Source organism: Pocillopora verrucosa, chromosome 1 (assembly GCF_036669915.1).
Source record: "Pocillopora verrucosa isolate sample1 chromosome 1, ASM3666991v2, whole genome shotgun sequence".
In the NCBI taxonomy this organism is placed as follows: domain Eukaryota; kingdom Metazoa; phylum Cnidaria; class Anthozoa; order Scleractinia; family Pocilloporidae; genus Pocillopora; species Pocillopora verrucosa.
Window position 1 is genome coordinate 9,477,692 of NC_089312.1, and position 24,160 is coordinate 9,501,851.

The following is a 24,160-nucleotide window of genomic DNA, read 5'->3' on the forward strand; positions in this document are numbered from 1 at the left end:
TTTTTTTTTTTTTCAAGGTGATAGTTCACGCCGGACCCAACTTAGTGAAGACTTTACCACTGGCTCCGGCTCCTGCCAAGACCATGAAGAAAGAGTACAGTGGGTTAGAGTGTACAGTGGAAGTGGTCAGGACCACAGAGGAAGCCATCGATCACATCCATAAATTTGGAAGCTCACATACTGATGTCATTATCACCGATAATGGTAAGAATATCGTACTCAGTCTTAGCCTTCATCTCTCGGTAATCAGGGTTCTTCTCATCTCTCTTTGTGTCGCAACGATTTTCGCGCGAGTTGTACGGAGGTGAAGAGCAAAGGATGTTCGGAGTTTGAGTGGCCAATCAAAGCGCGCTTTCAACTTTTTCGGTATATACTAATTGTGGCTATCTAAAAAGATTCATAAATGACCAAATCTCCTGAAAGGAAACCTTTACTAGCGGAACAAGTTACTCTGACGCCGATGAAAATTGGGTGCAATGTGAAGATTCGTCGGAATTTATTAGACGCAAGGTCTAAATTGTACAAGAATTTGAAACAAATCAAAGCCACATTGGTTTTCTGAAGTTGCCGCCGCACGTAATTTTAACCAACGGAGATGTTGCCTAAAAGTTTGCAAAAGTTTACATTATAACAATACAACGTCAGTTTGTTCCAGTAGGGGCCATTTCTTTCAATAATTCTGAGGCCCACTTCTGAGGGTCTTTTCTGTAGCCATCAGCTCTTCAATCTGCCGAGCAGTCCGTCTTCGTTTTGCGCAAGAATCGTTTACACCCCCTCCCCAGCCCTCACAACCCCATGTTCCATGGGTCACCTGGTTGGGGGAATCTGGTGTAAGGAAAAAAGTGCTATCGATGCGTGAGTCACTTGCTCTGCGAGCAATGCCTTGTTTGTGTTTTTGTTGTTGTTTTTTTTATTTATTTATTTATTTTTGTTTTGTTTTGTTTGTTTGTTCGTTCTTTTTGCTGTAAGAACGTAAAAGAGAATTTATGTAAGCTTCATTACGCAGGGCAATACACGCAACTCGCTCATATTTCTCCGTTTCTTTATTACGCAACGTGTAATTCAGTTGGCAAATTTTTAAGCAGCGCAAGACGCATTTAATACTTTTCGTTGTGCATATTACTGAATAAACCCTAAAATGTTTTTTTCTCAGGAGAGACTGCTGATCACTTTCTGAAGGCTGTGGATAGTGCATGTGTCTTCCACAACACAAGCACGAGATTTTCGGATGGGTATCGCTTTGGCTTGGGTAAGTATGAAACATTTTTCTCAGGTATTACAGGAATACAATTTCCGTAAAAAGGTTTAGTTCGTGGAGCGCAAAATTGAAGAGAAATGACCCGGTGGGAGGAGAAATTTGCTTCGATTTTATTTATGGAGTGTGAAGTGTAAAAAAAGATTATCCCAAAAGAAAATAAAAGTCAAGTCACATTTTAGGAAAGCCTTAATAAATAAAAAGGGCTACTTTACTCGTAGATACCTTAAGTCTGGGAAACAGGTCGCAGGCCCGCAACAACGATAGTGGTGGAGTTGGATTTCTTATTTTGACGCTGTAATGGCGGTGAAATCCTCCACGGCCAGTGTTCTTCATGTAGTGTTGTTACTTTTCGTTTTCGTTTCATAAAGTCATGTGGAACTAGAAGCTTTTAAACCTTTAACTTCCGTGAGTGACCAGGCCCCGTTTCTCGGAGGTCCTGGTAACTTAACTTTCACTCAATGTGGGGGCTTCAGAAGTTTGGTAATTATGCAATAAAACTATCAGCTAAAGAAACAAAATGTGCCGGGTAGGATGCCGGCGCCAGAACCTGCTGATCTATTCTGTAAATTTTTATTTTGAAATATTGCTTCGGGCTCGTTGAGTCAGCGAGACTGTAGAGAAGCCATAACTGACGACCTGTTGTAAAAAAAAAATCTCGCTCAAAAATGCATCTAACATTGATCTCGGGAGATAAACATGGATTTAATTTACTAGAAGGATTATTTTTAGTTTTATTTGAGTGGTTGTACAGGTAAAGACCGTTTAATAGAGGTGAAAATTACAGTCGTCAAAGGAAAAATTTCGGACTTCGAAAACCGACTGCTTAGTGCATGGTGACCGCTTGATGCAGGTTCGACTGTGTCTAGCAGTTCTGCAAACAGCAGCACCTTGAACGCCCGGTATAGCACCACTGCCTTGGTCGGGGATGCACGTTACCCTTTGTTCCTATGAGTGGATTATCAGGGTTTTCTTTTCCTGCATAGGGGTATTGTATTTTTGAACTTGCCCGAGGTAGCCGGGAGGGGAATTCAACGAGTCCTTTAAAGGTACAGGATACTAAGTAAACGCCATTGTTTTTTATTTAGGTGCTGAAGTAGGTATCAGCACGGGTCGTATCCATGCCCGGGGTCCTGTGGGTGTGGAAGGACTACTGACCACCAGATGGGTGATGACTGGTCAAGGGCACACAGTGGCTGACTTTGCTGAAGGAGGCTTGCTCAAGTATCTTCACGAGACCCTCCCAATTGAAGACGCTCCTCAGGATTCTACTGATGAAGAAACGACTTCTGACAATGGCGAAAGCGAAGTTATACAGAAATAACTCCTTAATGCAGAAAGTGAACGTCAGTTTGCGCACAGTACTCGTTATATGAGTCAATGTTACGCTTTTCATAAGCATATATTTTTAAACGTTCCGCTGAATAACCTATTATTTTGTTAAGTTTATTTCAACCAGTGCTGTCATGCATTACTCTTAGTTTTCCTATTTATTACTAGACACTGTATAAATATCAAGTAACTTTTTTTTTTTTGCGAATAGCTTAAAGCGGAGCCCCAGTCTTAAGAAAATACGGATACTTATCAGTATAGGAATATTTGGTTGGCTTTGGGTTCGACCTCACGCAATCTTAATACCTTGTTAACGTTCTTGTGCTCCATGCTCAAGTCCTATTGGTGAATATAGCGAAATAATAACTGTGAGGTGACCCCCAACATTTGACTGTTACGTGGTCAGGACAGGCTACGAAAAGCAGAAAACCTGACTCTTGAAAAAGGATACCAAACTGAAAGAGGTTCGTTAATAATGATGACAGTAATTATATCGGTATTACCGAGATATTGCAGTCAACCTCGAGGAAGCAAAATGTTGGATTCCTTCTTAATTGGGTTCTTGAATCATTCCCGTGGATTTCCCACAATTCTCCGCAAAGGAAAGGGCGGCTGAGAAGTCCCTGATCCTGATGCTTGTTTCAATAACAAGCTAGGTTTGTAAATTAGTTCTCAAAACAGACTCTGTTTTTGTGTTCAGAAGGGGAGGAGGAAAAGTGCGATCAGTTCTGACATGTGAACGCAGAACTTTAACTCTGCTATTTAAGTACGGTTGGTACAGATTTAAAATATACATGTTTATCACTGTCAAAACTGTTTATCGTTATTATGCACAATGACAACTACATTTTAAAAATAGACGATCGTTGAGACATCAATGGGTTCAACCCGTGCTTTCGTGGTTACTTCATCTTCTTTTCCATATCTGTCTCATTTCCTCCCTCCACTTACCCCACATAGAAAGCAATGCTGAAAAGTATATTCTTTAAAGAATAACATAGTTTTAGCAGCGTATTGTGGGCGGTCTTTTCTCTTTGCGTAATAGTATGTATCAACAGCTTTGTCACCGATGAAGGAGATAAAGGACCTACGTAACAGAAACTTAACTATAAATATAACATAAAGAATAAAACCTCAAGGAAGCAAATACGTTTGAAAATTTCTTGTTTTAGCTGGAGCGTATAAGTTCACTAAAAGCGTTTCGACCAATCGCGTTCAAGCTAGAATATGTGCTGGATGAAATATCTCAACAGATGACAGGCACAGGTGTCGGGCTACTGTGACCGCTTGCCATTCCCTTTCGGAGAGGTGAAATCTGTAAAGACAAGTTATTTTAAGTTTGGAGAAAGCAGATTCATGTAGCTAGGCTTCATCTAATTCTTTTCTTTACTTGAGTGTCATTATATTAAATGTTCCCCCTCTCTCCAGAAACAGAACATGTTTACCGCTATATAAAGAAATACTGCGAGGTAGTTGGGCGATTATTGATTTATTTTTTAGTTGAAGTTTATCTAATGATTATTCATATGTGCAGGCTTTTCGATGTTTTTCTTCGCAAATGATACAGGTCTTATAAAAACGTATAGTAGTTGATCACGCCTTTCAAACTACCGTACTCCTAGCCTCGGTCAGGTGATGAGGTCGCATTATTGCGTCTCACTATGAGTCACACGTAAGTAAGTATTCCTTCACTCTTTGCTTCACACTGATAGCATGGAACAAGAGAGCGAAGACTGGAACCAACTTGCCACCGTGACACAGACATTTAACCATGGACCACACTTAATAGCGACAACTGTATCACTGTATGATTCTGCCTGCAGCAAATGATGAGCCGTGAAGTCTTATTCCTCTTTGTCTATGTCATCCTGTTTAGGAGGTGATGCCCACGGCTGGCGTTCGCCTGAACAAAGCCAAGTGTAGAAAATTACGGCGATAACATAAACAATAAGTGTGATCCAGAATACTATCCTCCACTCTTCTTGTTTCTAAAAGATTTAAGACAATTACTGCATTAAAAACCTGAAGTTTGCGAGCTAGACTTTATTATTAGCTTTGCAAGACGCGCGTTTCTCCGCCCGCGGAAAGATTTTAGACCGGCAGGGAGAGGGGGTCTGGTACTGATTCTGTTGGACCCTTAGCAAACCTCCCGGGTCAGATTTAACTGAGCCAACTTCTTCTCTAGCGGAGAACAAAATGAAGCTTCCTAGGGCGCGTAAGTTTGAGCCTTTATTAGGCATTCAAATCCTTTCTTCATTTTCTTTTTTTGATCGTATAGAAGTCTACCTACTTTGTTTGAAGTAACAAATCCTGTTATTTGAGGGCTTATAAATCCAGGAGTTGATGCAAATGTGTTGGTAAGGCCCATAAGCACCCCTGCAAAGGGCGGGGCAATGTCTAAATGATTGACAGCGTAACCAATAGCATTTAAACCAGAAAATCCAACACCCAACACCAAGAATATAACACTTAATCTCCTTTGCTGAGTATAGCCTGTTGCCACAATAAATATTCCAGCTAATAAACAACCTGTGGACAGAATCGGAGAAGATTTATCTTTAAGGCGAATCTTGAGGTCAGAACCTAATCCACCATCAAGTAAGGCTGAAGTCTGGCTCGCATACATCTATCCAAATGTGCTCAGATTATCAAAAGAAGTGGAGCATTACAAACAAAGAACGTGGAAACTCTAGATTGAAAATGTAGGGCCTTAAACTAAGGCGAAACTGAACAGTTCAAACTCGACGCTACTGTTCGCTTGTCATTTGTTTTTTCAGAATCCATCGCGACTCAGTGATTCTCAGCCAGCGAGCAGGTCCTTTTTGATCAGTGCTACAGGACGCACGTTCACATTCCGCGAGGAGATTCGAAACAAGTCGTGCAGAGGTTTACCAAAGATCTGGTACTGATAATGAGTCCGGAAATCTAGCACTGATAATGAGTACCAGTCACCGCGACAAAAACAATCATATGCGAGTCACCCGCATTATCTCCATCTTTCACTTATTTCAAAATTTAAAAGCAGGGTAAAAATATTAACAGTAAACCCTAGCGGAAGCATTATAAAGTTATATACTTTTGGCCTTAGTGATTGCATACTACTTACGTACAGATACGCAGATGTAAGTATTACCTGCCCCGTAGAAAGTTTTCCTTACTGTACCGATTTTACAAATCTTGTATCTTATGAGCATATCAGCTGTTACCCCTCCTACTGGACCTAGAATGGCTTTAAACAAATACGGACAGGCTGCTAGGAATCCAGTCTGAAACGAAAACAAATGAACATTGTCTCTATGTCGGTAGGTGAATTCACACTTTTTTACAGACACTCTTCCCTCCCATGTATTCAGAAAAACTTTGACTGCCCTGAAGGCCTATAGATCACTCATCCCTTTTTCGAGCTTATAACCATAATACTTGTCAAACAAACACGCTTTTAAACACAGACAAAAACCCTCACTCAATATGCTCGAGGCTTACCAGTAAACTTCGCCCGAAAAAAAAATCACCAACAACAATAGCTAAAAAAGCAAACTTATCTCTGGTGGTTTTCATAGTCTTTAACTCTATAAAATCATAGGAAAAAATACTTATTGTGTCACATCGCCGCAGATACGGCACAATAGTTTCCCTAGAAAACTAACACCTAAGATTTAATTTATTTACCTGCTCAATATCGAAATCTAAAACGTCTTTAAAATACGTGGGCATGCCAGTGAATAGTGTATAATATCCCCAACATGCTCCAAAGTGGCCGAACACAATGGCCCAAACTGGTGGTGACTTCAAAATATCTGACCAAGGAAGCCTTTCAAACTGGAAATTAAAAAAATTAGCCGTTATCCGCTGGTAACAGCAATTGAAAGATGAAAGCTAGATTGGCAGATTAGACTTGAAATCTAGAGGATTCTGGAATTAATTTTCGTGATTTGAGTTCAAGGCGTTATCAAGTAAAACATAGGTCACAAAGCATATGACTTACAAGGTAAACCCTAGTTTTTTTTAATCAACGAGGCAGGCTAGACCGTCAGAGTCGCATCACATTTGCCTTTAAGTTGGAGACCAATTAACTTTAGGAGAAAAAGTCATTTATTTTAACACGTAAAACTTTTCCCGGTTCTATATGCTAACAATACTCAAACAGTCACGAACTTAATTCAATTGATGGGAAAATATGTGAATTTCGTCGCCCTAACTATAGATGGCGAAAACAAACTTCCGTGATTGTCCGGGTCGCGAAATTACATCTTAAACGCCGCATGAAAAATATGTTGAAAAGGAGCAATTTAAGCGGAAGCATGGAAGCATGCTAGCCAATCAACTACCACCAATCAAAATTTGTTGCCATCAACGACATCAATCTCCACCCTAATCTCCACCCCTAATAAATCTAGATTTTGTACTTTCTCTGGCTGACCCTCTCAAATGTCCCCTCACCTCAGCTTTATCATCAGATCCACTAATACTTGTCTCAATAAAATTTTTTTCTGCTTCTGTTATGGTGGGATGTGATGTTGGGGAATCATGAACGATCATCTCCCAGGCACAATACCAAACGATCCCTGATAATCCTACAACACACAAGAGCACGTGACATAAATGATTGCTAAATATTTACTGCCGAAAATTACAGTAGAACCTCGCTGGCTCGAACGGTCAAGTAAAAAGAAAGATGGTGTAAGTTAGCAGGGGGTTTGAATTATCCGGGCTGGTGTTTAATTTCCCGGCGTTATATCGATCTTGTTAATAAATGATAATGAATCATGTTTTTTACCATTCTTGCACAATGCAGAGTCATTTCTGTACATTTAGGTTCTTTGGTAGGAGCTTACGTTTTTTTACAAGAACTTTAAGATTAGGAAGTTAAGCTAAATGTTGACTGTTTTCATAATGTTATCACGTTTGTATCAATCACGATTACAGAACGGTAACTGTCAATCAGCTATATTCTGATGCTGTAACGTTAGTCAACCAACGTTTTCACTTACGGTTTTAAGTTACCAGAGTAAATTTTAGCGAAGGGAAAGTAAAACTAGTTTGATTTAACGGGGAATTTGAAAAATAAACGAGTTCGAGTAAGCTGATAGTACATGACGGCAAAAATGGGGTCAAATCCAAGAGAAGCCAGGTCTTGTTCCATTAAGCGGGATTCTGCCGCATTTAAAACAGTTTCCAATGTTGAAATAACTATTTACCTATACAGTAAAACACTGACGGCCATCCACCATCAAAACCATACTTGGATAATACTCCAGTGAGAGGTATGGGCGACTATATTGCCAAACGGACAACCTGCAAAACAGAGCATCGCTTTTACTTGAGTCAATTGATAAAGCCATGTAAAGGGACCGTTCATAATTTATCGCCTTGGGGGGGAGGGGGGAGGGGGCTGAAGGATTTTGGTTGAATCACGATAAAATATTCAATAGATCCCTATAAAGTTCTATAAGATATTTATTACCCTCCACCCCCTCATTACCAGTTAATTTGAAGTCAGTCTTTATACTCTGTTAGCGGTGACTGACCCCCTTTCCTTTCCCCCAAAACCACATTATCCACCAGAATCCTCTCACCCCCCACCCCACCACCCCACGCCCTCCCTCCTCCATCCTCCCACCCCCCCGGGTATTCCCTCCATATAAAGCGATCAATTCCCACCCTCGGCCTATAGACGAGAAGTGATCCTTAAAACTCTACCCTTATTCGTCACAAATCACAGAGAATGAACGCATTAAAACACCAAACAGAAATAAATGCAGTTACCATTTAAGGACAGCGCTGGGCTAAATGAAGAGTTTTTGCTAGGATTATTTGATTACTATTTGTGACATTAAGTGACCTCACGACTCTCACTCATAAGAAGATTTGCACCGGCCCCAAATGGTAAGGATGAAGAAAAAAAGCTTTGTAACCTCGCTATGGAAAATGGTTATCAAACTGCCATTCTTTCCAAAGGAGGGATCAATTTGCTCCAGATGGCATGGTTGCACGGAAGATAAGAGTAACTCCGAAAAGTAACTCCCTAAAAGAACCAACAATAACAAAAACAAGAAATCACACCCAAACGAATGAACTATTTCACCTCAATAATACTGCTTCGGTCCTGTTTCAAATCAAGAAGGTCCTAACTATCTCCGCTAGAGTTGTACAAGACTATTCATAGTCTCAATGGCTGCAACTGTAATGATTATTTATATATTTTTTTCTAATAATATAACAATGTCAAATCATTCATTTTGAATTAAAACAGCCATTAGCCAGCGTAAATTGTTTTTATTTTTTTCCCAAAAATTATCAAACAGTGGAATACATTTCTTAGGGAAATATTTGAAGAGCAGGATTTGAGTATTTTCCAAGTAAATTAAGGAAGTAAGCAAGGCTCTCGCTAGTTCTTGCATTCCTATATTTATTACAGCTTATTTCATAATTTATTTGGAGAGCATCCTCGACAGAGTTAACCTCCGACGTTTCCTTTTACGTATAATGCTGGATTTATTTGATTCGTTAATCGTGTGCCCTGACCTGCATCAAGTCGTCAAAGGTCATTCTGGCCCTAATTTTACCGGCTCAACCAGACCCCGTTAAAAGATGCTGTATTATGACTTACCAAAAACAAACCTTGAAAAATTCGAACACCGATTAAAGCCATCACGTGATATCTTGCAGCAATTGGAGTAATGATAGCCAGTAGTGACGTCAGAAGTACTCCATAACCAAACACGCGAGTACCACCGATTTTAAGTGCTACCCAGGCTCCAGGGATCTGTAAAACCCAGTAACCGTAAAAGAATGAGCCTAGGACGAGACCTAAAAACGAACAAAAATAACTAAGTTGGTTCATTATTAAAATGTGCCTCAGCCGCGCAGTTGACATCGAATTCAGCTCATCGGCGGAATTTATGCACGAAATCGATGGATTTGTGGTTCGATGACTGAAATTCGGGGATTAGTTTGCACTTATTACCTTGGGGGGGGGGGTCGCATTGTCTTAAGGGGAGACGGAGGGGCATAAGTTGTCTTCAACGTAGTACAAAGAAGGAATATAGAAAATTGACTGCTTATTAACAGCCAATGAGTGGGGGAGGGGATCACGGGAATATTACAGAGCATTATAGGGTGATCAGGTAAATTTTATTTGTACGCAACAAAAATCCTCAATCCCCCCTCCCAAGTCTGCTTCGCGGCGATAAGTAATTGGTAGTCGTTACTTTCCCCAAGCTAGACTGCCATATGCAAGGTTTCACAGTATTTTCCCTTAAAAAATATTTCTATTATTTGAAGGCCATCAATCTTACCTTGCAGTTTTGAACTCCAATCAAATTCAGCTTGCTTTAAAAAAAAATTGAAGAATCTGGTTTAGTATTGGAACTGAAGGAAAAAAACACTTAAACAGATAAATTCAATATTTTGGTCCTTCATCTAATTAAAAAAAAGTGTGACGTGTATCGAAAATAAATAAAAACCTTATGTTCAATATATCACCATCTAATCTTGTTCACTGTTATATTTAAGTTTTTGAAACTTCTTCTAAGAATATACACAAAAGGCGCATTCTTGGATGTCGTATAAGCGAAATCAAAGTTATCACAATGGCCAATCAGAACAAAGGTAAATGTCACAGGGAACCAATGGGAATTCAAAGCAAGCTAACTGCTTGAAGAGCGGGAAATCGCGGGTGAACGTGCAAGTCACAGTCACGCTTGTTGTTAGTTTTTCATCTGATTGGTCAAAAGGATGGCGCGTGTTTTCTGAACCAATCAAAGAGCGTAATAAAAGAAATTTAAGTAATTCCAGATTACTTTCGACAATCAACTGAAAACTACTCTGTCGACTATACCACGACTGTTTTAAGATTTGCCTCTTCTTCTTTTTTTTAATTTGCGTGAGTTTTCTAAACCGATCGTAGAACATGGGTAAGAAAAACCAATGTAATCCTGTAGTGCTTTCGATTAAAAATGTGCACTAAGTGATGAGCAGCGAAGCCTCAAGTAGAAGACTTTCCTCCGTCACAAGCCTCGCAGCCTGGCCGGTCGTAACTTGTTTTGCGCATACAAAACCGTCAGCTGCGCATAGCGGCGAAGTTTCATGTACCTTAACTATTGAGACTCCTTCCTTTATGATTGTCTGATTGTTCACCATCGCCACAAGGGCCACATTAAGGTTCACTCGCATGGCGTAGATATTTACAAATCCAATGAAGATCATCAATAGCAGAACGTATCTCTTTGGGAAGCCGCCGATAGTTCGGGGTTTTAGTTGCGAAGTTTGTTTGTCACTCGGTGATGACGAAATTTGCTGATCGTCTGGCTTGGCAGGAGTATTTTCTATGTCACTGTTTTGTTGATCCATCCTTTTAATTTTTAGGGAGTAGAAAGCTTAACTTTAAAGGCAGTTATGGGCTATTTGGCTGACATCCAAGTTGAAGAGGGTTTCTGAAGTAATCGATACCCAGGGTTGTCATGAGTCAAAGCCGATATACAGGTGCGTAGAGATGCTGAAGGCCTTATTCGTCACGCTGAGAAATTTGCCAAAGACTGTGCGATGATTTTCAATGATGAGTCCGATCCTGAGACAAAATGGAAAAAATATATAAACGGGTGTAAGTTTTTTAAAGAAACTAAAGGTGCTAAGCTGACACTGTTGGGTGTTGGTGGGAGGGGGTATACTTTTTACGGTGCCCAATTTACATTATCAGTTCAGTTGATGAAACCAAATTATCTTGGAAAAAATAGAAAAATTGACTGGTCACTGTAATAAAACAACTAATCTAACATAGAAAGAGAGAGGAGTTATATACTATTACCAGTGTGCCGCTTAGTATTGGACAAAATACTGTGTTAACTAGTAATGAAAGAAGTGCATTTATTTCGATAACTAGCGGTTGGTTTCTATAGCAGAATATTCTTACATAGGCGGGTAACGTAGTGTTTGAGTCGAAGTGAATGGATCTGGTGCAGCTGTAATGGTGCGGCATAGAGGTCAAATTTACCGATCCAATCGTCGGCAAGTTATTCCTTGTCAAGCCATGACAGTTGCAAAATAAGAAGGCTTATTTTAAGAAGTATAGTTGTGCTTGACAATTTGTTGATTTATCACTGAAAATTTACTTTTTGAAGACCAGCTTATAGTGAAGTCAGTCAGATCAATTGATCGCACCACCGGTGAAATGGGAAACAGTCACAAACCAGAACTCGCGGGATACAATGGATATGCGTTATATGTATCGACAGCTGAGACCAAATTGAGTTTATAATTGATTTAAATCTGTAATTATATGAGTGAATCGGTTAGTCTGTGTCGTAATGGTATTAACCACGAAAATGCCGTCGAAAGTTTTGCTTCGGTTTGTGAGTTAATTTTTTAAGCAGATTTGATAAAAATCGACTTAATTTTGGTTCTTTTACGATGGGAAATTCACTATACAACAGTTTGCCAAACGATTAACAGAATTTTCTCCGAAAGCTTTTCATTAAATGAAAAAAGCACTCACCGCAAAATATTTAGCCGTAGATTAAGGTAGTTGTAGGTCTCAAGTTGACCCTGACGCAACAGGTAACAGATACGTTTGTTCCACACAGAGAACTCAGAGGAGAGTATGCTCTGGGTATTTAGCCAGAATACGATCAGTGTTTTGAGAACAGCTCATTTAGCAGGCAGAACAGATATAATGTTTTAACTTCCCCCTCCTCAGGAATGCACGCACTGTAGGTTGAAATATATATCTATCTCACCTAGCGGCAGGTGGTTGACAGGTTGCATTATACTCTACCATATCCTTTCCATACCTGATCGCAGCTGGCTCGTTTAGCAGAAAAAATAATTTTTTTCCTTTTCACGAAACAATTTTCCAGCACGATTCGTGGCTCAGTTAGTGAGATGACTTAGACGCTTAACTCTCAGAAATCTCCCGCCGAAGCCAGCGTTTTTAGTTAGAAAACTTACGGTAAAGTTTAAAGGACGTCTGAGAGCCCTCCAATCTTGGGTAATCACGGAAGCGAGGCTGTTCTAGGTAACTGTGCTAAATTCAGTGCCGAAGCTGATATTGCGAAACCAATGTCAGCATGTCTGTGCTAAAATAGGGCTGATTTATGGCACTTGATGTTTTAAAGGGGCATTTCAGCTTGGTTACTGAGATAGAACGAAAACACTACAGGTCCTTTTAAGTTTCATCCCGGTTACCAAGCCAGTAGCATCTTTACCAACCACCTCGCAACCAGCCTGACCGTGTTAACCACAGGCATCTCAAGCTCGTAACATGAAACAAAATTGTTTACGAGCGGTGTTGTGCTATAGAGAGGCTATTTACATAGGTTTCTATGGAAAATTATCAGTCTATTTTCCATCTAAGGTATGACATGCGATTTTTTTTGGATATAAAATCCGTTTTCTCTGTCGCCTTGTTACATTTTCTTTTCTGGCTGCACGCCTCCTTGGCCGTTTAGATGCGATCTCAAACAGTCAGCGGCGTTAACTGCTACATTGCTGAAGTCTTGCATGAAAGAGGCGACGGAATTAACCAAGTACGTGCTAATTTTAAGTCATCTGAACTGCTTCTAACACCGTTCTAAGCAAGGATTCACGTTTCGCACGATGGGCTTGGGTATCCTGTGGGTCAGCGGGAGAAATTTATCCAGTTATCGATGAGGATCTAGATTAATCAAGATTAAGATATCAGTTTAGTTCTTTCCATATGAAACATTTTTGACTCAGTTATCGAGATCTGATAGAAAAGGCAGAAACCATCGGAATGATTTCCGTATAACCCTTTACAACATCTCATGGATTTCGTAATTCAATATTCGCACTCGGGTGTCGCTGGGCGCAGCTATTCATGGCGACAATGAAAAGAACAGACAAGTTGAATCATTTGGTGGCGAACTGGTTTTACGTTAGAGGGCGAAGTCCGACCAACTCTCAAAATGATAGGGGGCGAACTTGCAATAGGGCGAATTCACCACATATCCATGTGAACAGGAGCCGGGTTAAAATCGGAGCCAGCCGATCAAGCTGAAATTTTCTCCATGAAAAGAAGACGAAAAGTTACTATCCACGTCGTAATAAGACGATCAACTGTCAATTAAATAAAAAGGGGGGAAATTTTTAAAGAAAATGTGATGCTGCGTCGGTGGGAGAGTATAGCAGGTAATTTAGTGTTAACAACTGAGTTGAAAACGTAAATTGGTCACCGTAAAGAGTAAAAGGCTGACGTTTCGAGCGTTAGCCCTTCGTCAGAGCTAAACTGTCAATTTAGTCCACTCGCCCCAGTTTTCCTCGGAAACTAATTGAATAAAAATAGAGATGAAGTTGAAGTTGTAATTTGTGATTTCATCCACTGCGTGTTGTTTTCTTTTTCATCATGACGAAATCTTTGATAGACTTGTGCATGTTCTGTATAGCTAACAACCTCGAAAATATCAAGCGAGCAGGATCATCACTGTGCAAAAACGACAAAGAACTTCTTCTAGAATTGCTTTGCGACCATGATATGTTTACAGCGAAAAGGATTCCATTTGTAACTAAACAGCTTCTTTCACCGACGTTGACCAACATTGCTTTTGGTTATTCTGGTCAAGTGGACGATGCATTGCTCCAAAAGTTAGCTCTCTCCCGTTGCAAACTGAGGTCATTTGTTCTCAAGAATTGCCCGCAGGTATCAGGTGAGAAAACATTCGTTGAATTCGAGGGTGCATGGAAGCCAACTGTAAATAGAATATTTTTGCATGGCGTGTCAAAGTATTTTTGTGCTTCTTTTTCTTTCACAGTCGATTTTTAACAAAGTACGTGAAGAATTTTAAATAAAAGGTTTGACTCAGTCCTGATTTGTCATGATCGTCCCGTAGTTAAGGGACCCTGATCTTGTTGGGTTCTTCGAATTACACTTCGAAACCTAGCAAAAGATAAATTTTTAATTTTAATCGATATTTTAAACGAAATCAGTTCGAAAGGGTAAATTAAGAATTTGCATATAGTATCTCTCGAGATTTGTCGAAGTTCTTGTAAGGGACTACGGAGACGATTTTTATCACGGTCGAGATCGTCGAAATTTCTTTAAAACGAAGGTCACAAGGTAATAAGCGCTGCATCTGGTTGCAACATACACGTACTCTGGAACTGTGTGATAGCGACGTTATTCGAAGTCTCGAAAGATGAACAAAATTACAATTTAGCTTGTGAACATTGTTCGCTAGTTAAAAAGCTGTTGGGTGAAGAAGAATTTTGTTATTGCCTGGTCGTTTTGACAAGGAAAGTGATTTCCTTCAAGGTGAATGAGTATTATAAATTAATTGTTAAAGGAATCTCACCACTGAGGATCATCATTAAACCATGATCGCTTTCACTGTGGTACCACAAAGTTAAGGTGCTGACAGAACTTTGAACTTGCATTAATTCCTTTAAAGGCTTGCAAAACATTAGGCATTAATGGTTCCACAACAGGTCATGGGGCAAGTCACATTGCCAATTTGCATCGCAACTAGCTTGGATTAGTTTTCTGTCAATCTTTTCCCTATGATTAAAATTTTGTTGTTACAGAGCACACACATGCAGAGTCATTTGTTGCACAGACCTGCTGCAGTGACCTGAAGCTAATAGTCTGCTCTGGCCTTTATTTAGTTGATCCTTAAGCCAGATCTGAATTATTTAGAGGAACACACCATAGTTCATACCCTTAACTAGTGAGGTGCTGTCTCAAGAACTCATTTCCTATGCTTTTTTTCCCTTCTTTTTCTCAATAAAATGAATACACTGCCTTTTTATCTTGTCTGGAAAGGTTTAAAAGGCAGATGTCACTCAATACAGGGGGTTCATGGACTAGGGGGTGGAACAGGAGGGTGGATAGGGAGATGGGAATCAGCTAATTTTTTATCACAATCTGTGTGTGTCTCACCTTACTTTCATCCACCTGGATCTGGGTTGAAACTTTTCCATGGGATAAGTTGATTGCAAACAAGCATATATATATATATATTAATATAAGATAAGATATAGCTCTTTGGCATACAAAGCTTTACTTTCATGTCCAAATTGAGCACTCTACTAGGATGAGTCATTGCTGCTAGCATTGTACATGCTCACTAGTTTTTCTAGTTTGAGCACTCTGGTATGGCTTAGATGATCCCACATGTGTGAGATCACTTTGGGTGGTTATATTGCCTTCCCTCCATTTCAGCATTAGCACTGCACTGATGAGGCCCAGAAGGCCGAAATAGTACTGTCTGCAGTTAGTTATATATTAATACATGTATATAGTTTTTGTTTCCTTTCTATAGTCCATACTGATTTCACCTAAAGTTTTGTTATTGAATAGTTTTTAGAAGTGTTAAGTAAAGAGCAAATTCTAATTGAATTGCTAAGCTGACATGGTCTGGAAAGGTTTTCTAGCTTTCTGTAAATGATGACAACTTTAAAAATAAAGTTGACGGAACACTTACTTACTGACTGAATCAGGCAGCAGATTAAAAATGCAACCTGCTGTCTAAAGTTCTAGACAGATGGAATTTGGCATTCAAGCTGAAATTTTTAGGAATTCATAAAGCTGTTGATCCATGGTGTTGTTTGTAAAATTGGTAGTCGGAGTTTTTTTGGCCTAATTCAAACCAATGTACTGACTGATTTTTTGGCCTAATTCATACTTATGAACTGACTGAATCAGACAGCAGATTTAAAACGCAACCTGCTGTCTGAAGTTCTAGACAGATGAAACCTGGTATCCAAGCTGAAAGTTTTAGGAATTCATAAAGCTGTTGATCTTAGGTGTTGTTTGTAAAATTGGCAGTCTGAGTTTTTTTTGGCCTAATTCATTATGATCTGCAAATCTACCTGCCTTCTATAAATGGACAACAAATAGGTTCCATGACCTTACGTTAGATGTTAAACTGTTGTTGTTGTTGTTGTTTTTTTTTTCAGATAAGGGATTATCTTCCCTCCTCAAGACACAAACAGATTTGGAATTTCTGCATCTTAAACTGAGTTCTTTTCAAGTCCATCTCACTGACAAGTGTTTATTAACACTACGGTCTTCAAAATTAGTATCAGTTAAATTAGATCACATTGATCAGCTGAGCAACAATGGAGTTATAACCTTGGCAAAGAATTGTCCAAATATTTGTGAATTGATGCTGCCAGGGTGCAAAGAACTTAATGATAGTTGTATTGAAACTGTTACACGTACACTTTTGAAAGGAAAACTGGTAAGTTATGTGACTGTTGGTTGTACTTGTATATTTTAATACAAGTACGATTACCAAAGAAGGTCAGATGATTGAGATGAGCTCAAACCATCTGTTAATTGTATATTTAGACAGTTAACCCAGGCCTTTAACTCCCAGATCAAATTCATAATTCTCCTTACTGTCAACCATACAATTCTTATAGTGTTAGTTCAGAGAATTTAATATTGGATCAACTAATCATCCCCAAATTGATATTTTTCTTTCTTCTCATTACATATCTGGCTGATATTGTATTGATATTGTGAGGAGAAATTCTGTCTTGGTCACTCATGAGAGTTAAAGGCTTAAAAGAGACTGTTAATTTATCTGACTGTATTGTTTGCTGCATATAGTCTTAGAATTGCAAATATATGAGTGATATATATGCATTTTCATTAAAAGAATAAAACAGCTAACCTGGAAAGTTATGCAACAACAGTTCTTGCATACTCTTGAGGCTTACTGTGTATTTACACAGGCATGATGTATGCACTGTCCCATGACAAACATGATGTACACACTGTCCAATGATGAGCACAACTTGCACACTGTCCAATGACAAGCCTGATGTGCACACTGTCCTATTAGCACTCAAATTGGGCTGGTGATAACCAATCCTGTTCAAGAATTTTGTTATTAGTTTTTACTAGGTGCTAAACTTCAACTTCTTGTACGTGCATGAAGTAGCTGCTAAGAGTTTCTCTTTGCTAATGAGTTTTATCCTTACTAGGAAGTGTTGGAGCTGTCCGAAATACACTTATTGACAGATCTTAGCCTGCTTGCCATTGGTTCGGGTGATTGTCCCAAGCTCAGAGAGTAAGATATTATGCACTGCTTGCTTATTAACCCTCTAAGTTTGATTACCATCTAATTTCTCCTCACAATATCACCCCTGAATCAAACAGTATGATTATGAGAATAATGAAAATGATCACCAGCTAAAGAAACTCCTGATTTTTATGCATGTTCTCCTTGTTAGCACCTTGGGAAATGTATAAAGAATAGTATCAAGAATATGCATACTGATGTTAGGGTGTAAAGGGTTAATACCTACAGTAACATCTTATTCTGGTCCTCATAAGGAAAAAAAAATAGGGTTTAAGCGAGCAATTAATAAAGAGGAGAAAGAACAAAATGTGACCTTAATGACAATTGGTTCTCAAACATTGATCAGCAATTAGACTCTGTTAACTTTTCAACTTCTAAGATTTGATTGTTAATTCTCCCCACTACCTGCTACTAACACATTTCCTTGTAACTTAGTTATGAGAATTGTGTGTTAGATGAAGATAACAACTGCTACCTGATAAGTTTTAGTATTCTCTTTACCTGTTTGCTGACTAATGTTTGGATGTTTTAGAGAGAAGTTACTTGTTGATCACGACAAGTCCTGAGATTTACTGCCTTTTTAACATTTTGGGAGTCTTTCTGCATAGTTAAATCTTTGACAACACAGGCATCATTCTCTACATTATATTTATGCATGGTTAATTCCTGTGAAATGACTGTTGTTTCCATTTTTGTTGTCAAACAGATTGCTTCTTGTTGGTTGCAATATGATTTCAGGAGCAGGGCTATTACAGGTACAATAAGAAATTTTATCAAACAGTGCTAAGTGTAGTGCAAATTATACACACATTTAATGCATCAAATATGGTTGTTTGGACAATTGGTTATTTTGAATGTTAAAAAACCTGTTGAACAGGTCCCCTGTACTTGCACTGAAATTGTATCAAAGGATAGAGAAAAATGGACTGTACCACTGATCTTAGTTCACAGCCTTCTGCTCCTAAGCTTTTACCATGTGATTCAGTTAGATCATGAAAAGGAACAAATCAATATCTTTGAAGTTCTGTGAAGTCATACCTTTGTTATATAATTCAAGCTCATCCATGCCTTATTTTATTTCTATTTAATATCAGTTAATTAAGATAGTGAGTAGTGTAGCCAACAAGACTGTAGCATTTCAAATAAAATGCCAGTTAGATCTATTCATCAGTAACTCAATAATTATTCTAAAACAGTGGATAGCCTTGAAGGTGTGCTCTGATTGGCTACTCAAACTCCCAACATCCTTTGCTATTAATCTCCAAGTAACTTGCACATAAATTGCGCTCAGAAGTTTTTCATTCTTTGCAAGAATAAATGAGTCAAACTCACCTTTTTGTGCTATGTTATCTCCCAGTTTTAGTACAGAGCAAAACAACTTTTTCATTCCAGTGTTGGACTGGCTAGTGGTGGATATTTATCTTGTTTCTTCACTGCTTGGTAAATGTCTACTACTAGCCAGTCCTTCACTTTGGTGAAGAGTTATTAATTATAATAATTGTAAATGGTAATGTTATTTATGGCTTTCAGCCCAACATAGATGCATGTATGTTGTAAGTTGTTTAGAATTCTCTCTGGATTTGGACATTTTTTTTAACCAAATTAATTATTAAAATAATCAGTTTTTATTTTGATCTTAGCCTTAAATTGTCCTTTTCAATTTTATTTTTAATTTGGATGTCTTGATTAAGATTCATCTGTTATCATTTACTGCAGGTTACTCAAGGCTGTCCTAACTTGACAAGCCTGGACATTGGATACTGCTACAGAATTTTGAATGATGGCAGAACATTGGTGACAGCAAATGCATTCCCGTCCAATCTACTGGAACTGACTTTACATGGAGTGCAAATGTCATCAGAATTACTCATTGACCTTGTGGAAAAATTGGATTATATAAGAGAATTGACTTTGTGTGGAATGAAGGCAGTAGATGATGATTCTTTAGAAAAAGTAAGTATGGAATTATTGAAAAGAAAAAAACCCTGTTGGTGTTTCTCAACAATTCTGAGGGGTACATTAATTTTTTTTAAGGCCTGTTACAAAATTTTATTTTAATTAGCATCCTAGACAGTGCCCCACAGAAAAATGCTAATCCTTGGTAAGGTGTATGCTGTAGTTTGAATTATTTTTCCAGATTTGATACATTTAGTATATGTATCATCCTTTGATCAAGAGCCATCATAGTCTGTAGTAATGTACATAAAATCAGATGAACCAGCAAGGGCATGAAAGTGATCTGAAAGGCACAGCAATTTGTGTCAGACCATTAAAATTTTGAAGTTAAGTCAAGTCATCTTTTTTTAAGCCAGGTGACCCTTTCAACACTTAAGGCTGGTATCAACAGGGGCTCTGCAGGTTATGTTGGAGAACTGGGAATGACTCTACATAAAAGATCTCGTCTTGTCTGCTTTGAGTGACAATTTGACCTTTTTTCCTATTGATTTTGCAGATTTGTTCAGCTGCAGGGCGAACCTTGAGATCATTAGACTTGAGTGGTTGTGCAGTTTTAACAGATGCTGGACTTTCAGCCATCAGCAAACAGTGTCAAGCCATTGAATCTCTTAAAGTGTCTTTCTGCCCAAATATCACTGGCAAGAGCTTGAAATCTCTTTTCCGCTGCCCAAAAAGAGGGCAAGAGTTCAAAGCATTTGTGGCAAATGGATGTAAAATGGTGAGTTTGAAGTGAAGTGTTATGATTTAGATTTCTACCAATGTATTTGATCTTATCAAGGCATCGATAGTGTGTTGGCCAACGCATCGGTGGTGTGTTGGTGGTGTGTCGGTAGTGTGTTGGCCGATGCATCGGTGGGATCAGATTCTTTACCTTTACCTTATAGTGCTGCAGCTGGGAAAGAATAAAGATGAGTGAGCCCATTTGGAAGAATGGTGGAATATCCTAAAACATGGAATCACAGAATATCCCAAAATGCAAAAATTTGTAAAAGAAATTACACTAAAATGCTGAATACTTGAATATCCAATTATTGAAAAACACCGAATGGTGCAATACGTTTCTAAGATTTGTAAATAAAGCTCACATTAGGAGTGTACCATCACCTAGAATAAACTATTATAGGAAAAGCATCTTACATTATTTTATTCATAATATTATAATTATGCTCATGGGTTAAAGGAGAAGGACAAAATTATCAGGTTTGCATGATTGTCAGAAAATTTTTTGGGAATGTGAGGAAATGTATTTAATATGTTTTCTGTCAGTGGCACTGTTCATGGATGCTAGTTGCCAATTGAAATTAAAATTTTTATGAATCATTTATAACTGCAGCAGCAATATATATCATGTAAAATTGAGTTAACTCTCCCTTGATATATTTTTGACTGATTTCTCTTGTAGTTCTCTGTAGATGTTATAGCTGAAATAGCAGCAAGTTGTCCTTCGCTGCTTGTTCTGCGGCTTGCGGGCATGAAAGACGTGGATGATCAGCTCCTGACTGCAGTTGCTGAAAATTGTCACCAAATTACCCGTGTCAGCATTAAAGGCTGCGGCTTGGTATGTAGCCTTGATTTAACAATTGTCTCAAAATTATGCTTTTTTGTATGCAATAACTCTTCTATGGAAATTCACTCTACCTCCCTTTTTCATGTTCCCTCAGGCCTCTATACCTTAGCATTAGTATAGGTAATCTCCATACTCTTCTCTGAGAACTTAAAAGAAACATATATTCTCAGTAACAAGTTTTCTAACTGTCTGAGTTATGGTCTGAGTTGGTTAAAATAATTTGTCTGTGACTGGGCTTGGAAAACAACAAGTTTATTTAAACAGCCCCCCCCCCCCCCCCCCCTTCCTTCTCTGGTCAAAGCACTTTGAATTTTGGTGAGTGAATTGCAGAATAAAAATTCTATGATTTGTACAAAAATGATTTTCAACCAAATTCTCCATGTCATCAGAGTTGAATTTAGAGTTGAATTGCCACAGACTGCAACCTTTTCCCAGAAAAGTGTCACTGCCACTGTTCTTGTCATGTAGTCTTCCTCTGCCATAACCTCAACAATAGCTACCCAGTTCACTGTTAAGAATTCCTTTGTTAAATAAATGTATGGTAATTTATTGAACAGGTTTCTGATGTTGGTGTATGTGAGTTAGCACGTATGTGTCCATTAGAAGAGGTTGTTGTGTCTGGTGTCTCAGGATTAACAGATCGGTCTGTTTTTGCCCTGGCAAACTGCTGCTGCTCAACTCTGAAAGAAGTCTACGCTTCAGGGTGTTCCATGATCACTCAGGCAGCAATTAATTATCTGAAGGTACTTTAACATGGTATCTTTTTTTTTTTTTTTTTTTTTATGTAGTCACATGTGTAGGACAGCCAATATTCAGGTTCCAGAAGGAGGGAGAAATGAATGATCATTTTGTACCTTACTAACATTAACATGCACAATCAAAGCCCAAAATCAAATTCACCAGACTGATAATTCCAAAGTAATATTATATACTACATGCTGATATACCTTCACATTAATCTTGTCTAAGTTGTACATTTATTTATTTATTTATTTTTTTTTTTCTTTCTTTTACTTTTCTTTTTTTTTTTTTTTCAAATCTCAACAAAGCCACCACCAAACTTTCACCATAGGTTAAATAGCAAGATGCCCTCCCCTCCCTTCCTTGGTAGCTTGTTATCATAGTTACAAAGCAGTTATGGTTAGACTGTCAACAAATCCATTTTCATTAATGTAGTGTTCATTTATCTTTCCACTTTTTTCCTGTTTAATATTGGAAAAAAAAGAAAGGATATTTTCCTTACCAAGATATATTTTTTATTCCCAACCAATAGGACTGTTGTTTGAAGAGAATATTTGTTGAACATCGTGTACCAAATGTTGATCCCGACCAGGTTATGGCCAAGAATCTTGATACTGGAGAATTCTGTCGAGCTGACCTTTTATTCACAGGTCCTGTTGTGCAAGACCCAGATCTATCCTCCACAATAGCTACAACAACAACAACAACAACAAACTAAAAACACTAAGAGAGTGGTTATAGTCTTTTGAAGGATGAGCATGTAAGATTACAGCCTAAGTATAAATACTTTTTAAAATGAATGAACAAACAAACAAATAAATGTACATTAGTACCATTTGCACCATTCAATTGATGAAATCTGAAAAACAGCAAAAAGTGCTGCAAGATAATGATGCAACATTTTGTGGAATGAGAAATGAAGGAAAGATTTCTTCTCCAGACAAATGTAAAGACTTAAAACCATGGATTGATAAGATTGGAATGTAGATTGAATGTTAAATGTTTGCTCAACTAGGTAGATGGTTTTTTGTATTAGTTCTAGTACTACTCATCAACCAGTTTGCCTCGGGTTAATAAACATACACTCACATCAGTGTCATCATCTCAGAAAGTCTCAAGTATTTGATTATGTTCATTTGACAAGCACTCAACTTTAATTTCAATTAACCAAATGAAATTGCCTTCAGTGGTGCTAAAAATATGACTGTGGATGGGTCAGCACACAAGCAACGCCTCAGAATGGCTCTTAATAACCCTTTACACCCTATCATCAGTATGCATATTCTCCATACTGTTCTCTATATATTTTCTAAGGTTCTGACAAGGAGAATTTGTTTAAAAGCAAGAGCTTCTTTAGTAGGTGATCATTTTTTTTTATTCTTGTAACTTTAATGTGTAATTCAGGTGTGATACAGCATGGAGGAATTAGATGCTTATCACCCATAGGGTGTAAGGGGCTAAACAGCTGTAGGTCTGGTTATAGTGAGTGAGATTTTGTAGTGTAACAGTTAGTTGAGCTGGATTTTGGGCGGAGAAGGAGGGGTTCATGACTTGGCAAAGTCACCATGTAGTTGGTCAACAAGCAGTCCTTCCTTTGTGGCAAAGTCCATTGTGCAAGTAAAAAAAAATAAGTGAAAAAAAAATTGATGATTGTGCACAGCTAAGATTGAGCTCTGGGAGTCCTGTTCAGCACCTCACTTCCAGAGCTCTCTGTAGCGCATTGACATCAGTTTTATTTTTCCCTGATTTTTTTGGTTTACTTGCTTAACAGACTTCTCCAAATAAAAGAACCTTCTCACAATCTATGGTGTTGTGTTCTTGGGCTAGTCCTTCTCATGAACTTAAATGAACTATCCAAAAAGCCGACATAAATGCTAGGTTAATCTGAAAAGACAGGGATTCCATCCAGGATTAGTGGCAATATTCCTTGTGGCTTCATGGTAAGGAGAGCTGTACCAATTTGTTGGCCATTCCACCTGTGTCCAGACTTTACCTCTACATGTACCACTGGTCATTGTGTTCAATTTGATGCATGTAATTGTTCAAACACAAGGTTCAAACCCATTTTCAGAAACAAATTTTCTAGTACTTTTTCCATGAATTTCACCTTAAACCCTTTCATTCCCAAAATGAATTTTTACAGTCTACATACACTTCTCATAATGTAAATTCTGGGTTAAGCAGATCTCTAGGACTTTTCAGGACCTGTAATCTTTTTCCAGGACTTTCCATTCCTGGAAATATGAAAATGAAGTTCCAGGACTTTCC

The 24,160-nt window shown here is 38.4% G+C and overlaps 3 protein-coding genes across 4 annotated transcripts in view; 2 read left to right on the top strand and 1 right to left on the bottom strand.

Annotated features, from left to right (window-relative positions):
* LOC131773710 (delta-1-pyrroline-5-carboxylate synthase-like) overlaps positions 1-3,691 on the top strand; it is a 21,069-nt gene extending 17,378 nt beyond the window's left edge. Inside the window, exons 13-15 of one of the 2 annotated variants that reach the window (XM_059089651.2) lie at positions 18-204; positions 1,154-1,249; positions 2,344-3,691. In XM_059089651.2, coding sequence (XP_058945634.2) covers positions 18-204; positions 1,154-1,249; positions 2,344-2,579 — 519 coding nt within the window. In that variant the 3' untranslated portion in view covers positions 2,580-3,691. The remainder of the gene's footprint in view (positions 1-17; positions 205-1,153; positions 1,250-2,343) is intronic. The other variant, XM_059089652.2, reaches the window with a different exon arrangement.
* Positions 3,630-12,266, bottom strand: LOC131773722 (vesicular glutamate transporter 2). The gene is given in 12 exon segments (XM_066167142.1): positions 3,630-4,575; positions 4,878-5,116; positions 5,721-5,853; positions 6,257-6,406; positions 7,028-7,161; positions 7,786-7,855; positions 7,857-7,902; positions 8,527-8,612; positions 9,198-9,397; positions 9,886-9,919; positions 10,682-11,156; positions 12,081-12,266. Coding segments are annotated over 11 exon segments (1,494 nt in total). The 5' UTR covers positions 10,940-11,156; positions 12,081-12,266; the 3' UTR covers positions 3,630-4,431.
* A 1,627-nt stretch (positions 12,267-13,893) lies between these two features.
* LOC131773716 (F-box/LRR-repeat protein 2) lies at positions 13,894-23,640 on the top strand. Its single transcript, XM_059089658.2, has 9 exons — positions 13,894-14,247; positions 16,496-16,779; positions 17,531-17,616; positions 18,335-18,383; positions 19,345-19,581; positions 20,081-20,302; positions 20,987-21,142; positions 21,709-21,894; positions 22,425-23,640. Exons 1-9 carry the CDS (start codon positions 13,947-13,949, stop codon positions 22,608-22,610), a joined length of 1,707 nt encoding a protein of 568 aa, XP_058945641.1. The 5' UTR covers positions 13,894-13,946; the 3' UTR covers positions 22,611-23,640.
* The last annotated feature ends 520 nt before the right edge of the window (positions 23,641-24,160 follow it).

Bases quoted from the DNA above. Each gene is read 5' to 3' on its own strand.
- LOC131773716 (XM_059089658.2), top strand. From the start codon at position 13,947: ATGACGAAATCTTTGATAGACTTGTGCATGTTCTGTATAGCTAACAAC. The intron at 14,248-16,495 runs GTGAGAAAACAT...TTTTTTTTTCAG, and splicing joins GAATTGCCCGCAGGTATCAG to ATAAGGGATTATCTTCCCTC. The intron at 21,895-22,424 runs GTACTTTAACAT...CCCAACCAATAG, and splicing joins CAGCAATTAATTATCTGAAG to GACTGTTGTTTGAAGAGAAT.